Source organism: Pinus tabuliformis, chromosome 5_1 (genome assembly GCF_031772625.1).
Source record: "Pinus tabuliformis cultivar Carrire ecotype Pingquan chromosome 5_1, CPIR1, whole genome shotgun sequence".
Lineage (NCBI taxonomy): Eukaryota > Viridiplantae > Streptophyta > Pinopsida > Pinales > Pinaceae > Pinus > Pinus tabuliformis.
The window spans coordinates 768,111,713-768,126,094 of NC_142305.1; the positions used below are offsets into that span (position 1 = coordinate 768,111,713).

The 14,382-nt window shown below is 43.6% G+C and overlaps 1 protein-coding gene across 1 annotated transcript in view; it reads right to left on the reverse strand.

Annotated features, from left to right (window-relative positions):
• LOC149167192 (CO(2)-response secreted protease-like) overlaps window positions 1-13,916 on the reverse strand; it is a 28,848-nt gene extending 14,932 nt beyond the window's left edge. Inside the window, exon 1 of the mRNA XM_089430404.1 lies at window positions 13,743-13,916. Within this exon, the coding sequence (XP_089286530.1) occupies window positions 13,743-13,916 (174 nt within the window). The remainder of the gene's footprint in view (window positions 1-13,742) is intronic.
• Between the last annotated feature and the right edge of the window lie 466 nt (window positions 13,917-14,382).

Genomic DNA, 14,382 nt, shown 5'->3' on the forward strand with positions numbered 1-14,382 from the left:
ACCCTACAAATGACCCTCCATGCGCTTTAAATAGAAATCATGGACCAATCGGGTGTCAAGCCACGGATCAAGTGTCGGTAATACCGAGGAGAGAATGAACCGTCGGATCACTACATATCGTGACCGTCGGATTGTAAGTTACAAAATGTACAACGGTAAAGAAACACACTTTACCTAACTCTATACTAGACCAAGTTGTACTTAACTATTTCCTATGTGTCGGAATATCCTAACATCCCCCCTTAAGAACAACTTGGGATAGGATTGAAGGATTTACAAATATGACACAATACGAGAAGGAAGGAGGCACTAGAGCCTATCCCCCCTTAGTGACAACTTCCTGAACTCCAACCATAAATCGAAGTTTAGTGAACTTCGCCTCTATGAGAGCCTTTGTGAAGATGTCTGCAACTTGATCATCTGTTGAACAATATTGCACTTCAATAACATGGTCGTGAATGAACTTTCTGATGAAGTGCATGTGCAGTTCAATGTGTTTGCTGCGCTGATGTTGGACTGGATCTTTGCATAGCTGAATGGCACTTTGATTATCACACCAAAGTGTAGTCGGATGCTGCTGCTCAAAGCCAAACTCTGACAGGATATGACGAAGCCACAAGGCTTCCTTACTAGCTTCTACGGCACCACGATACTCTGCTTCTGCTGATGAAAGAGAAATGGCACCTTGTTTCTTGCAAGCCCATGTAATAGGTCCTGAACCAAGAGTGAACACATAACTGGCAGTAGACTTCCAATCATCAGGGTCACCAGCCCAATCGGAATCAGTGAAACCAACCAATAGAGGAGATGCTTCAGCACTATAATGAATCCCAAACTCAAATGTACCTCGAACATAACGAAGTATTCTTTTAGCTGCTTTCCAATGATTTTCACGGGGGTTTTTCATGAACCGAACAACAAGGCCAACAACAAAGGAAAGGTCAGGACGAGTATGGGTTAGATACAAAAGTTTTCCTACAAGTTGATGGTATAAGGTAGCATCAACTTCAGGAGAAGTACAAGTGACTGAAAGTTTGACTCCAGACTGAAAGGGAGAAGGGGTTGGCTTACAGTCTTCCATGTGAAAATGGCGTAGAATATCACAGGCATACTTGGACTGGGAAAGAGAAATACCCTCCTTGGATTGCAATACTTGAAGACCAAGAAAATAGTGTAAGTGTCCTAAGTCTGTCATTTCAAATTTCCTTTTAAGGCTAGACTTCACATGGTTTATAAGGTTGGGATCACTACCAGTAAGGATAAGATCATCAACATAAAGAACAAGGATGATAAGAGTGTTGCCCACTTTCTTGGTGTAGACAGTATTGTCGGAATGACACCTAGAAAAGCTAGATTCTAAAAGAAAGCTATCCATTTTGGCATACCAAGCCCGAGGAGCTTGCTTGAGACCATAAAGGGATTTCTTAAGTCGACATACAAGGCTGGAGTCTGTTTGTATGAAGCCAATGGGTTGTTCCATATAGATTTCTTCATGCAAGTCCCCATGCAAGAAGGCAGATTTAACATCCATCTGATGGACTTCCCATTTGAAAGAGGCAGAAAGGGAAAGACCAAGGCGGATAGAGTTCATTTTGGCAACAGGGGAGAAGGTTTCAGTGTAGTCAATGCCTTCAACCTGTGAAAAACCTTTAGCAACAAGACAAGCTTTATGTTTATCAACTTTCCCATCTGGTCCATACTTGGTTATGTAAACCCATTTGCATCTAACAAGTTTTCGTCCCTTTGGTAGAGGAACAAGGTCCCATGTATCATTTGCCAATAATGAATGATATTCTTCATTCATAGCTGCTTCCCAATCTGGATGGCCTGAAGCTTCTGCAAAGGTGTCAGGATCATAATTTACTGGAGCTTGAGCCAGTAAAGAAGAGGCTCTCTCAAACTGAGAACGTGTGCGTCGCTGATCTGTAGGATCATCGGCAAGATCACCTGCTGCATCTTGAGTAGCACGAACCCATCTTGGAAGCTGAGGAGCTGAAGGAGGATCCTGAGATGGTGGGGGAGGATTGTCATCCTCACTTTCATCATCTGAAGAAGAAATGTTTTCAAAAATAGAAGAGATAGGGAGAGGTGGCACAACCGCCGGACTAGGCTCGCAGGCCAATATATTTTCATCAAATTTTACATCTCTTCTAATGATAAAATTTTTGGACTTAAATGGAATAAGTCTATAGCCTTTGACATCTTCAGAATATCCAACAAAAGTACATTTTTCACTCTTAGGTTCTAAAGCTTTATGCTTTTCATCTGGAGTATGGGCCCACGCTTCACTTCCAAAAACACGAAAGTGACTTACATCTGGTTTGATTGAGCTCCATGCTTCTTTTGGAGTGATATTCTTTAAAGCCTTAGTAGGAGTGCGATTTATTATGTAATTTGCACAGTTAATTGCTTCTGCCCAAAAACTAAGACCAAGTCCTTTAGATTGTAGCATACAATTAGCTATTTCCTTTAAGGTGCGATTCTTCCTGTCAGCTACACCATTTTGTTGTGGAGTATATGGAACAGTATGTTGCATTTGAATTCCATTCTCAGTGCAATATTTGATGAATGTGTTTTTAACATATTCTTCGCCATTATCAGATCTTAACTTAAGAATTTGATGTCCAGATTGTTTTTCAACAAAGGCCTTGAAGGCCAAAAAAGTGTTAAATATTTCACTCTTGAGTTTTAAGAAGTATACCCAAGTGCGTCTGGAGAAATCATCAATGAAAGTTAAGAAATACTTGTAGCCAGAGAATGACACAACTAGAAGTGGACCACATAAATCACTATGCACAAGTTGTAAAGGTGCTGAGGCATGCCAAGAGGCACGTTTTTCAAAACTGTCCCGATGATGTTTTCCGAGTACACATCCGGAACAAACACCATCTCTGCAAGATACCATAGGAAGACCTGTCACCATATTTTCTTTACATAGATGTTGAAGGGAGCGATAGTTTAAGTGACCAAATCGCTCATGCCAAAGTTTTCTCACTTCATCGTTATGAGCAACAAATACCGAGGGAAGATTTGATGACCCAAAGTTGTGAAACTTATACAACCTTGTAGAATCATCAACAATGCTAGTAGCCAAAATCTGTTTAGGATCTCTTAAGTCCTTGATTACAACATCATGAGGTGAAAATTCAACGATTTTACCTTCCCCTGAATGAATTATCTGATATACAGATAGAAGGTTGCAGGATAAGGTTGGAACACATAATACATCATTAAACTGACCATTGTCTAGATGAACAGTTCTAGTCCCTACAACATTAAGAGATCTATCATCACCAACATATATATTTTTGGTGTTACAATCATTTAAAGAAGAAAACATGGCTTTGTTTTTGGCCATGTGATAAGAAGCTCCAGAATCAATGAGACACTCATGAGAATGAGGAGAAGAAGATACATTTAATGCAAAGCTAGACCGAGATGCTTGACAACCACATGCAGAAAGTGCCATTCCTGAAGATGAAGTTGAAGTTGAATATTGCCCCAAATGGATGTTATGCTTCTTCATTGCTGCTTCCAAGGCTTCCATCTTCTTAAAGCATTTTGATTCTAAGTGGCCATCTCGATTACAAAAATTGCAATGTCTATCAGTTTTCTTCCCTTTGTTTTTATTTGTCTTATCATTTTGTTGAAATGATTTTTCATTTTGGGGCTGAAATTGCTTAGGACCCTTGTTTGGTTTAGGACCATTCTTTTTAGGATATGACTTCTTAGGATTCTTTGAATTTGGTTGCTGTTGGGCGGCTAACGCTTTCTTGGAAGAGTTTCCAAGATTAAGAAGACCAAGGTGTAAGAGTTTTTCTTGTTCTCTTATTAAAGAATCACAAAAAGAGTCAAAGGAAGGGGACTTGTAGTCTGTTCCTTGAGAAATGAAGGCTTCTCTTGTAGAATGGAAGGTGGAAACAAACACAGAGTAGGCTGGTCCCAACTTTGTAAGAATGGAATAGATAAGGTTACTATCTTCTTTCTTAACTTTAACACCTTCCAAGAGATATCTAAGGGTCTTGAACTTGGACAAGAAATATTCAATGCAAGAAAAATTATTAGGGTCCAATGTAAGCAACTCATTTTCAAGTTGATGGGCTCTAAGTTCATTTTTAATCCCAAAAACTTTATTGATTTGTTTCATTGCTTCATCAGGAGTATCAAGTTCTGCAATATGGAATCTAAGATCTGGAGAAATAAACATCCCTATCAATCCACGTGCTTGATCTTGCCTATTTTCCCATTTAGCAGCCTTATCTTCATCCTTAGGTTTCTTTTCTTGGCCTGAGGCTATTCTGTAGAGACCTTTACTTCTAAGTAAATCCTCAATGTAGGCCAACCATTGGAAGTAGTTGGTGCTGTCAAGGGTAACTTGGTATTGACTTTCCATTTCAACGGAAACTGAAGCTAAAGATGCTGAAACTAAGTGCTCCAATGGATAGATCTCGAAAAATTAGGCTGGTTTAAAAAAAACGGCTCTGAAAACGGCTTCCGGATGAAGAAGTTATGGCTTTTTGAAAAAAAAGGTGTTGAAGTTGCCGACGAGGTGCGGGAATGTGTGGAAATGGAAAAGCCCGCCCCCACAAAATGGAGACTTAAACCCAAGACCTCTACTCTCTTAGAATAGCTTTGAACCAATTGAGCTATACAAAAAATTTGAGAGAGAGAGAGAGAGAGAGAGAGAGAGAAAGGGGGTTGATGCTTTGGGTTGTGTGCTTGCTTTGAGAAGGCTCTTTTTCCCTACAAAACAAAAAACACAAAACCCAACACGGACATGCAAAGAAAACGAACCTTACAGCTCGAAGTTAGCTTTAGTTGAAAAACTAAATATTTTCAAAAATGAACCTTGCGGCTCAAAGTTAGCTTTGGTCGGAAACTAAATATTTTCCTCAATGTTTCTGGTTTTCCGAGATCACCCTAAGGTGCAGGGAAAAGAGCATACGCATGAGAAAAAATTCTTCCTTTCTGTTTCTGATTTGCCCAGATCGCACAGAGTCGCAGGGCAAAGAGCATACGCAGAAATGAAAGGTATAGATCCGGTAATAAAAAAGCTAAATAAACTGAAACCAAAATAAACAGAGAGAAAATAACAGTAAACTGCAGATAAACACTGTATACCTCCAGATCTTAAAAATGACGCAGCTAGGGCTACCAGAAACCTTTTCGCGTGAAACGAAAGGGGTTCCTCACTGGAGCAGATGCTCCCAACACAACAGAGCAGTCCTCTCGACCTAAAAGCAGTAAGAAACAGAAGATCTAGGAAACAGAAGTTAGATGCAGTTCTACCGGCTTCAGATTTGGATCACCAACGGACGCGGCCCTCAAATAGCTCTGATACCATGTAGGAATTTACAGGGTAAGTTCCTCAGACAGAACACCAAAGGACACCGCTCACAACCAGATCACAGATCAATACACCAGTATTTTTGACGTGGTTAAAACCCTCAAAGAGGGAAACAGTCCATAGCCTGAGCCAACGCGGCCACTTCAGGCAATTTATTAATAAAAGAATGAAAATTTTCATATGTTTCTCTCATGAACGTATTACCCTACAAATGACCCTCCATGCGCTTTAAATAGAAATCATGGACCAATCGGGTGTCAAGCCACGGATCAAGTGTCGGTAATACCGAGGAGAGAATGAACCGTCGGATCACTACATATTGTGACCGTCGGATTGTAAGTTACAAAATGTAAAATGGTAAAGAAACACACTTTACCTAACTCTATACCTAACTCTATACTAGACCAAGTTGTACTTAACTATTTCCTATGTGTCGGAATATCCTAACATAGGCTCTAGTGCCTCCTTCCTTCTCCTATTGTGTCATATTTATAAATCCTTCAATCCTATCCCAAGTTGTTCTTAAGGGGGGATGTTAGGATATTCCGACACATAGGAAATAGTTAAGTACAACTTGGTCTAGTATAGAGTTAGGTATAGAGTTAGGTAAAGTGTGTTTCTTTACCGTTGTACATTTTGTAACTTACAATCCGACGATCACGATATGTAGTGATCCGACGGTTCATTCTCTCCTCGGTATTACCGACACTTGATCCGTGGCTTGACACCCGATTGGTCCATGATTTCTATTTAAAGCACATGGAGGGTCATTTGTAGGGTAATCCGTGCATGAGAGAAACATATGTAAATTTTCATTCTTTTATTAAATTGCCTGAAGTGGCCGCGTTGGCTCAGGCTGTGGACTGTTTCCCTCTTTGAGGGTTTTAACCACGTCAAAAATACTGGTGTATTGATCTGTGATTTGGTTGTGAGCGGTGTCCTTTGGTGTTCTGTCTGAGGAACTTACCTTGTAAATTCCTACAGTGTTAAGCCACGGATCAAGTGTCGGTAATACCGAGGAGAGAATGAACCGTCAGATCACTACATATCGTGACCGTCGGATTGTAAGTTACAAAATGTACAAGGTAAAGAAGCACACTTTACCTAACTCTATACTAGACCAAGTTGTACTTAACTATTTCCTATGTGTCGGAATATCCTAACATCCCCCCTTAAAAACAACTTGGGATAGGATTGAAGGATTTACAAATATGACACAATACGAGAAGGAAGGAGGCACTAGAGCCTATCCCCCCTTAGTGACAACTTCCTGAACTCCAACCATTAATCGAAGTTTAGTGAACTTCACCTCTGTGAGAGCCTTTGTAAAGATGTCTGCAACTTGATCATCTGTTGAACAATATTGCACTTCAAGAACAGGGTCATGAATGAGCTTTCTGATGAAGTGCATGTGTAGTTCAATGTGTTTGCTGCGTTGATGTTGGACTGGATCTTTGCATAGCTGAATGGCACTTTGATTATCACACCAAAGTGTAGTCGGATGCTGCTGCTGAAAGCCAAACTCTGACAGGATCTGACGAAGCCACAAGGCTTCCTTACTAGCTTCTACGGCACCATGATATTTTTGCTTCTGCTGAAGAAAGAGAAATGGCACCTTGTTTCTTGCAAGCCCATGTAATAGGTCCTGAACCAAGAGTGAACACATAACCTGCAGTAGACTTCCGATCATCAGGGTCACCAACCCAATCGGAATCAGTGAAACCAACCAATAGAGGAGATGCTTCGACACTGTAATGAATCCCAAACTGAACTGTACCTCGAACATAACGAAGTATTCTTTTAGCTGCTTTCCAATGACTTTCACGTGGGTTTTGCATAAACCGAGCAACAAGGCCAACAACAAAGGAAAGGTCAGGACGAGTATGGGTTAGATACAAAAGTTTTCCTACAAGTTGACGGTATAAGGTAGCATCAACTTCAGGAGAAGTACAAGTGACTGAAAGTTTGACTCCAGACTGAAAGGGAGAAGGGGCTAGCTTACAGTCTTCCATGTGATAGTGGTGTAGAATATCACATGCATACTTCGACTGAGAAAGGGAAATACCTTCCTTGGATTGCAAGACTTGAAGACCGAGAAAATAATGTAAGTGTCCTAAGTTTTTCATTTCAAACTTCCTTTTAAGGCTAGACTTCACATGGTTTATAAGGTTGGGATCACTACCAGTGAGGATAAGATCATCAAGAAAAAGAACAAGAATGATAAGAGACTTGTCCACTTTCTTGGTGTAGACAATATTGTCAGAATGACACCTAGAGAAGCCAGATTCTAAAAGAAAGTTATCCATTTTGGCATACCAAGCTCGAGGAGCTTGCTTGAGACCATTAAGGGATTTCTTAAGCCAACATACAAGGCTGGAGTCTGTTTGTATAAAGCCAATAGGTTGTTCCATATAGATTTCTTCATGCAAGTCCCCATGCAAGAAGGCAGATTTAACATCCATATGATGGACTTCCCATTTGAAAGTGGCAGCAAGGGAAAGAACAAGGCGGATAGAGTTCATTTTGGCAACATGGGAGAAGGTTTCAGTATAGTCAATGCCTTCAACTTGTGAAAAACCCTTAGCAACAAGACGAGCTTTATGTTTATCAATTTTCCCATTTGTTCCATACTTGGTTCTATAAACCCATTTGCATCTAACAAGTTTTCGTCCCTTTGGTAGAGGAACAAGATCCCATGAATCATTTGTCAATAATGAATGATATTCTTCATTCATAGCTGCTTCCCAATCTGGATGGCTTGGAGCTTCTGCAAAGGTGTCAGGATCATAATTCGCTGAAGCTTGAGCCAGTAAAGAAGAGGCTCTCTCGAACTGAGAATGTGTACGTCACTGATCTGTAGGATCACCGGCAAGATCACCTGCTGCATCCTGAGTAGCACGGACCCATTTTGGAAGCTGAGGAGCTGAAGGAGGATCCTGAGAAGGTGGGGGAGGATTTTCATCCCCGCTTTCATCATCTGAAGAAGAAATATTTTCAAAAGTAGAAGAGATAGGGAGAGGTGGCACATTCGCCGAACTAGGCTCGTAGGCCGATATATTTTCATCAAACTTTACATCTCTTCTAATGATAACTTTTTTGGACTTAAGTGGAATAAGTCTATATCCTTTGACATCTTCAGAATATCCAACAAAAATACATTTTTCACTCTTAGGTTCTAAGGCTTTATGTTTCTCATCTGGAATATGGGCCCATGCTTCACTTCCAAAAACACGAAAGTGACTTACATCTGGTTTGATTGAACTCCATGCTTCTTCTGGAGTTCTATTCTTTAAAACCTTAGTAGGAGTGTGATTTATTATGTAATTTTCACAGTTAATTGCTTCTGCCCAATAATTAAGACTAATTCCTTTAGATTGAAGCATACAAATTAGCCATTTCCTTTAAGGTGCGATTCTTCCTTTCAGCTACACCATTTTGTTGTGGAGTATATGGAACAGTATATTGCATTTGAATTCCATTCTCAGTGCAAAAGTTGATGAATGTGTTTTTAACATATTCTCCGCCATTATCAAATCTTAGCTTAAGAATTTGATGTCCAGATTGTTTTTCAACAAAGGCCTTAAAGGCCAAGAACATGTTAAATACTTCACTCTTGAGTTTTAAGAAGTATACCCAAGTGCGTCTGGAGAAATCATCAATGAAAGTTAAGAAATACTTGTAGCCAGAGAATGAAGCAACTGGAAGTGGACCACATAAATCACTATGCACGAGCTGTAAAGGGGCTGAGGCATGCCAAGAGGCACGTTTTTCAAAACTGTCCCAATGATGTTTTCCGAGTACACATCCGGAACAAACACCATCTCTGCAAGATACCATGGGAAGACCTGTCACCATATTTTCTTTACATAGATTCTGAAGAGAGCGATAGTTTAAGTGACCAAATCGCTCATGCCAAAGTTTGCTCACTTCATCATTATGAGCAACAAATACTGAGGGAAGATTTGATGACCCAAAGTTGTGAAACTTATACAACCTTGTAGAATCATCAGCAATGCCAGTAGCTAAAATCTGTCTAGGATCTCTTAGGTCCTTAATTACAACATCGTGAGGTGAAAATTCAACGATTTTACCTTCACCTGAATGGGTTATCTAATATACAGATAGAAGGTTGCAGGATAAGGTTGGAACACATACTACATCATTAAACTGACCATTGTCTAGATGAACAGTTCCAGTCCCTACAACACTAAGAGATCTATCATCACCAACATATATATTTTTGGTGTTACAATCATTTAAAGAAGAAAACATGGCTTTGTTTTTGGCAATGTGATAAGAAGCTCCAGAATCAATGAGCCACTCATGAGAATGAGAAGAAGAAGATACATTTAGTGCATAGCCAGACCGAGATGCTTGACAACCACATGCAGAAAGTGCCATTCCTGAAGATGAAGTTGAAGTTGAAGATTGCTCCAAATGGATGTTATGCTTCTTCATTGCTGCTTCCAAGACTTCCATCTTCTTAAAGCATTTGGATTCTAACTGGCCATCTCGATTACAAAAGTTGCAATGTCTATCAGTCTTCTTCCCTCTGTTTTTATTTGTCTTATCATTTTGTTGAAATGATTTTTCATTTTGAGGTTGAAATTGCTTAGGACCCTTGTTTGGTTTAGGACCATTCTTTTTAGGATACAACTTCTTAGGATTCTTTGGATTTGGTTGCTGCTGGGTGGCTAATGCTTTCTTAGAAGAGTTTCCAAGATGAAGAAGACCAAGGTGTAAGAGTTTTTCTTGTTCTCTTATTAAAGAATCACAAAAGGAATCAAAGGAAGGGGACTTGTAGGTTTGTCCTTGAGAAATGAAGGCTTCTCTTGTAGAATGGAAGGTGGAAACAAACACAGAATAGGCTGGTCCCAACTTAGTAAGAATGGAGTAGATAAGGCTACTATCCTCTTTCTTAACTTTAACACCTTCCAAGAGAAGTCTAAGGGTCTTGAACTTGGACAAAAAATCTTCAATGCAAGGAAAATTATTGGGGTCCAATGTAAGCAATTCATTTTCAAGTTGATGGGCTTTAAGTTCATTTTTAATTCCAAAGACTTTAGTAATTTGTTGCAGTGCTTCATCAGGAGTATCAAGTTTTGCAATATGGAATCTAAGATCTGGAGAAATAGACATCCCTATCAACCCACGTGCTTGGTCTTGCCTATTTTCCCATTTAGCTGCCTTATCTTCATCTTTCGGTTTGGTCTCTTGGCCTGTGGCTATTCTGTAAAGACCTTTACTTCTAAGTAAATCCACAATATAGGACCACCATTGGAAGTAGTTAGTGCTATCAAGAATGACTTGGCATGGAATTTCCATTTTTAACAGAAACTGAAGCTGTAGATGCTAAAACTAAGTATACCAATGGAAAGATCTCGAAAAATTAGGCTGTTTCCAAAAAAACGGTTTTGAAAACGGCTTCCGGATGAAGAAGTTATGGCTTTTTGAAAAAAAATTGATGAAGTCGCCGACGAAGTGCGGGAATGTGCGGAAATGAAAAAATCCGCCCCCAAAAATGGAGACTTGAACCCAAGACCTCTACTCTCATAAATTAGCTTTGCACCAAGTGAGCTATACAAAAAGTTTGAGAGAGAGAGAGAGGGGGGGTTTGTTGCTTTGGGTTGCGTGCTTGCTTTGAGAAGACTCTTTTTCCCTACAAAACAAAAAACACAAAACCCAACACGGACATACAAAAAAAACGAACCTTGCGGCTCGAAGTTAGCTTTAGCCGAAAAACTAAATATTTTCAAAAATGAACCTTGCGGCTCAAAGTTAGCTTTAGCCGGAAACTAAATATTTTCCTCAATGTTTCTGATTTTCCGAGATCACACTAAGGCGCAACGGAAAAGAGCATACGCATGAGAAAAATCCTTCCTTTCTGTTTCTGATTTGCCCAGATCGCACAGAGTCGCAGGGCAAAGAGCATACACAGAAATGAAAGGTATAGATCCGGTAATAAAAAAAGATATATAAACAGAAACCGAAATAAACAGAGAGAAAATAACTGTAAACTGCAAATAAACACTATATACCTCCAGATCTTAAAAATGACACAGCTAGGGCTACCGGAAACCTTTTTGCGTGAAACGAAAGGGGTTCCTCACTGGAACAGATGCTCCCAACACAACAGAGCAGTCCTCTCGGCCTGAAAGCAGTCAGAAATAGTAGATCTAGGAAACGATAGTCGGATGCAGTTCTACCGGCTTCAGATTTGGATCACCAATGGACGCGGCCCTCAAATAGCTCTGATACCATGTAGGAATTTACAGGGTAAGTTCCTCAGACAGAACACCGAAGGACACTACTCACAAACAGATCGCAGATCAATACGCCAGTATTTTGACGTGGTTAAAACCCTCAAAGAGGGAAACAGTCCACGGCCTGAGCCAACGCGGCCACTTCAAGCAATTTATTAATAAAAGAATGAAAATTTACATATTCTTCTCTCATAGACGGATTACCCTACAAATGACCCTCCATGCGCTTTAAATAGAAATCATGGACCAATCGGGTGTTAAGCCACGGATCAAGTGTCGGTAATATCGAGGAGAGAATGAACCGTCAGATCACTACATATCGTGACCGTCGGATTGTAAGTTACAAAATGTACAAGGTAAAGAAACACACTTTACCTAACTCTATACCTAACTCTATACTAGACCAAGTTGTACTTAACTATTTCCTATTTGTCGGAATATCCCAACACTTTTTACAGGAGTTTGAGCACATGGAATGCGCAGCAGTGTAAAGAAAATATTTTTTTGTTGAATGTAAAATGCGAATGTAAGAGATTTTTACAGCAGTAAATGTAAGTTTTATTTTTACACACAGTAGTGTAAAAATAAATTTTGGAGCTGAAACAGAGTAATTTGTTTTTGTGGAAGTTCTTGGTGAATCCCTCTGAGAGAGAGAGGAAGAAATTTGTATCAGGTAGTTTTAATGAATACAAAGTTTTTATGTGTGTATGAACCTCTGTTCTCTGGAAATATTTTTTTTGCTTCCCTTTGTTAAGATGCTGTGAAAAACAGAGCATTATCCTCTGTTCATTATATGTTTGAAATTACCAGAAATTTCCAACAGTATCACTCAACAATGTAAACTTTGAAACGGGAACTATAAAATCAAAACGAGAACTCTGGCCAAAAAACCCCAAAAAAACATCAAAAACAGTGTTAAAAACGAAAAGTGTGTATACTCGAATGATGTTTTTATTTTTTAGGCGTTAATTTTGAACATGTTTTAAAAATGGCAGTAACTACGAACTTTACTATGAAACTTTCGTGCAAAATATAGCTTCAAAACGAAAGTGATGATACTGGAATAATGATTTTATTTTTTTTAGGGTCAATTTTCAACATTTTTAAAAAATGCTAATAAAACCAAATTTTTATGTGTCAAACAAAGTTGTTTATGACGAAAAAAAACACATTAATGTTTTTGGTAGAATATCATTTTTCTTTCCTAAGTATAAATTTAACATGTTTTCAACCATAACATGCTAGGGTGGGCACCACAGCCCGACTCGTCCCCTACCTCTAACGCCCCTCTCGACACCCTCACTACCTTCACCCACACCCCGCGCCCCTGCCCCCTTTAATCCCTACCAAACCAACCCAACGCCCGCCCGAGCGCCCTCACCCTTCCCCCTGCCCGGCCCGGGCGCCCTCTCAACCCCCGCGCCCCCCCAACCCTCCCAACACCCCCCGCCCGCCGGGGCGCCCTGCAACCCTCCCCGCCCGGGCGCCCACACAACCCCCCGTGCCCAAACCCTCTCAACGCCCCCCTCCCCTGGCCCGGGCGCCCTCACCCGCCCCCCGGCCCTGGTGCCCTCACCCACCCTCACCTGCCCACCCACCCGGCCCGGGCGCCCTGCTAACCCCCCCCCGCCCGGGCGCCCAGACAACCCCCCGCGCCCCAACCCTCTCAACCCCCACTCCCCCCGGCCCGGGCGCCCACAACCGCCCCCCCACCCGGACCCGGCGCCCTCACCCGCCCCGGGCCCCGGCGCCCTCACCCACCTTCACCCACCCGCCCGCCCGGCCCGGGCGCCCTCACCCGCCCGCCAGCCAGGCCCGAGCACCCCCACCCGCCCCCTCGCCCAACGCCCTCACCCGCCCCCCCACCCGGGCGCCCTCACCGGCCCGAGCGCCCTCACCCGGCAGGCCCGGGCGCCCTCACCCACCCGCCCGCCCGCGTGCCCTAACCCGCCCGCCCGCCCACGTGCCCTCACCCGCCCTGCGCCCGCCTACCAGCCCGGGCGCCCTGACCCACCCTGCCTCGCCCGCGCCCCCGCCCGGCAGGCGGAAGGGCGATTCCCGGAATCGCCCTGCCGCCTGCCGGGGGGCGAAGCGAGCCGCCCGGCAGGCGGCAGGGCGATTCCAGGAATCGCCCTGCCGCCTGCCGGGCAAGGGCGCGGGCTGCCTGGGTGACGCCTGGCTCTGCCGCGTAGCGGCGCGACCCTGGCGGCCTGCGCCCTCGCCAGACAGGCGGCAGGGCGATTCAGGGAATCACCCTGCCGCCTGTCGGGCGCGGGCCGCCCGGGTGGCGCCTGCCTCGGCCGCATCACCAGGGCGGCCCGCGCCCCCTCCCGGCAGGCGGCAGGGCGATTCCGGTAATCGCCTGGGCGAGCGGGTGAGGGCGCCTGGGCGGGCGGGCGAGGGCGCCGGGTGGGCGGGCGGGCGAGGGCGCCAGGGCGGGTGAGGCGGGTGAGGGCGCCGGGCGGGCAAGGGCGCCCAGGCGGGTGAGGCGGGTGAGGGTGCCGGGCGGGCGGGCGAGGGCGTCGAGCGGGCGGGTGGGCGAGGGCGCCCGGGCGGGTGAGGCGGGTGAGGGCGCCTGCCGGGCAGGCGTGTGAGGGTGCCTGCCGGGCAGGCGTGTGAGGGCGCCCGGAAGATTCCCGGAATCGCCCTGCCACCCGGGCAATTCCCGGAATCGCCCTCACCCACCCGCCCGTCCGGGCGGGTGAGGGCGCCGGGCGGACAAGGGCGCCCAGCCGGGTGAGCCGGGTTAGGGTGTCGGGTGGGCGCGCGAGG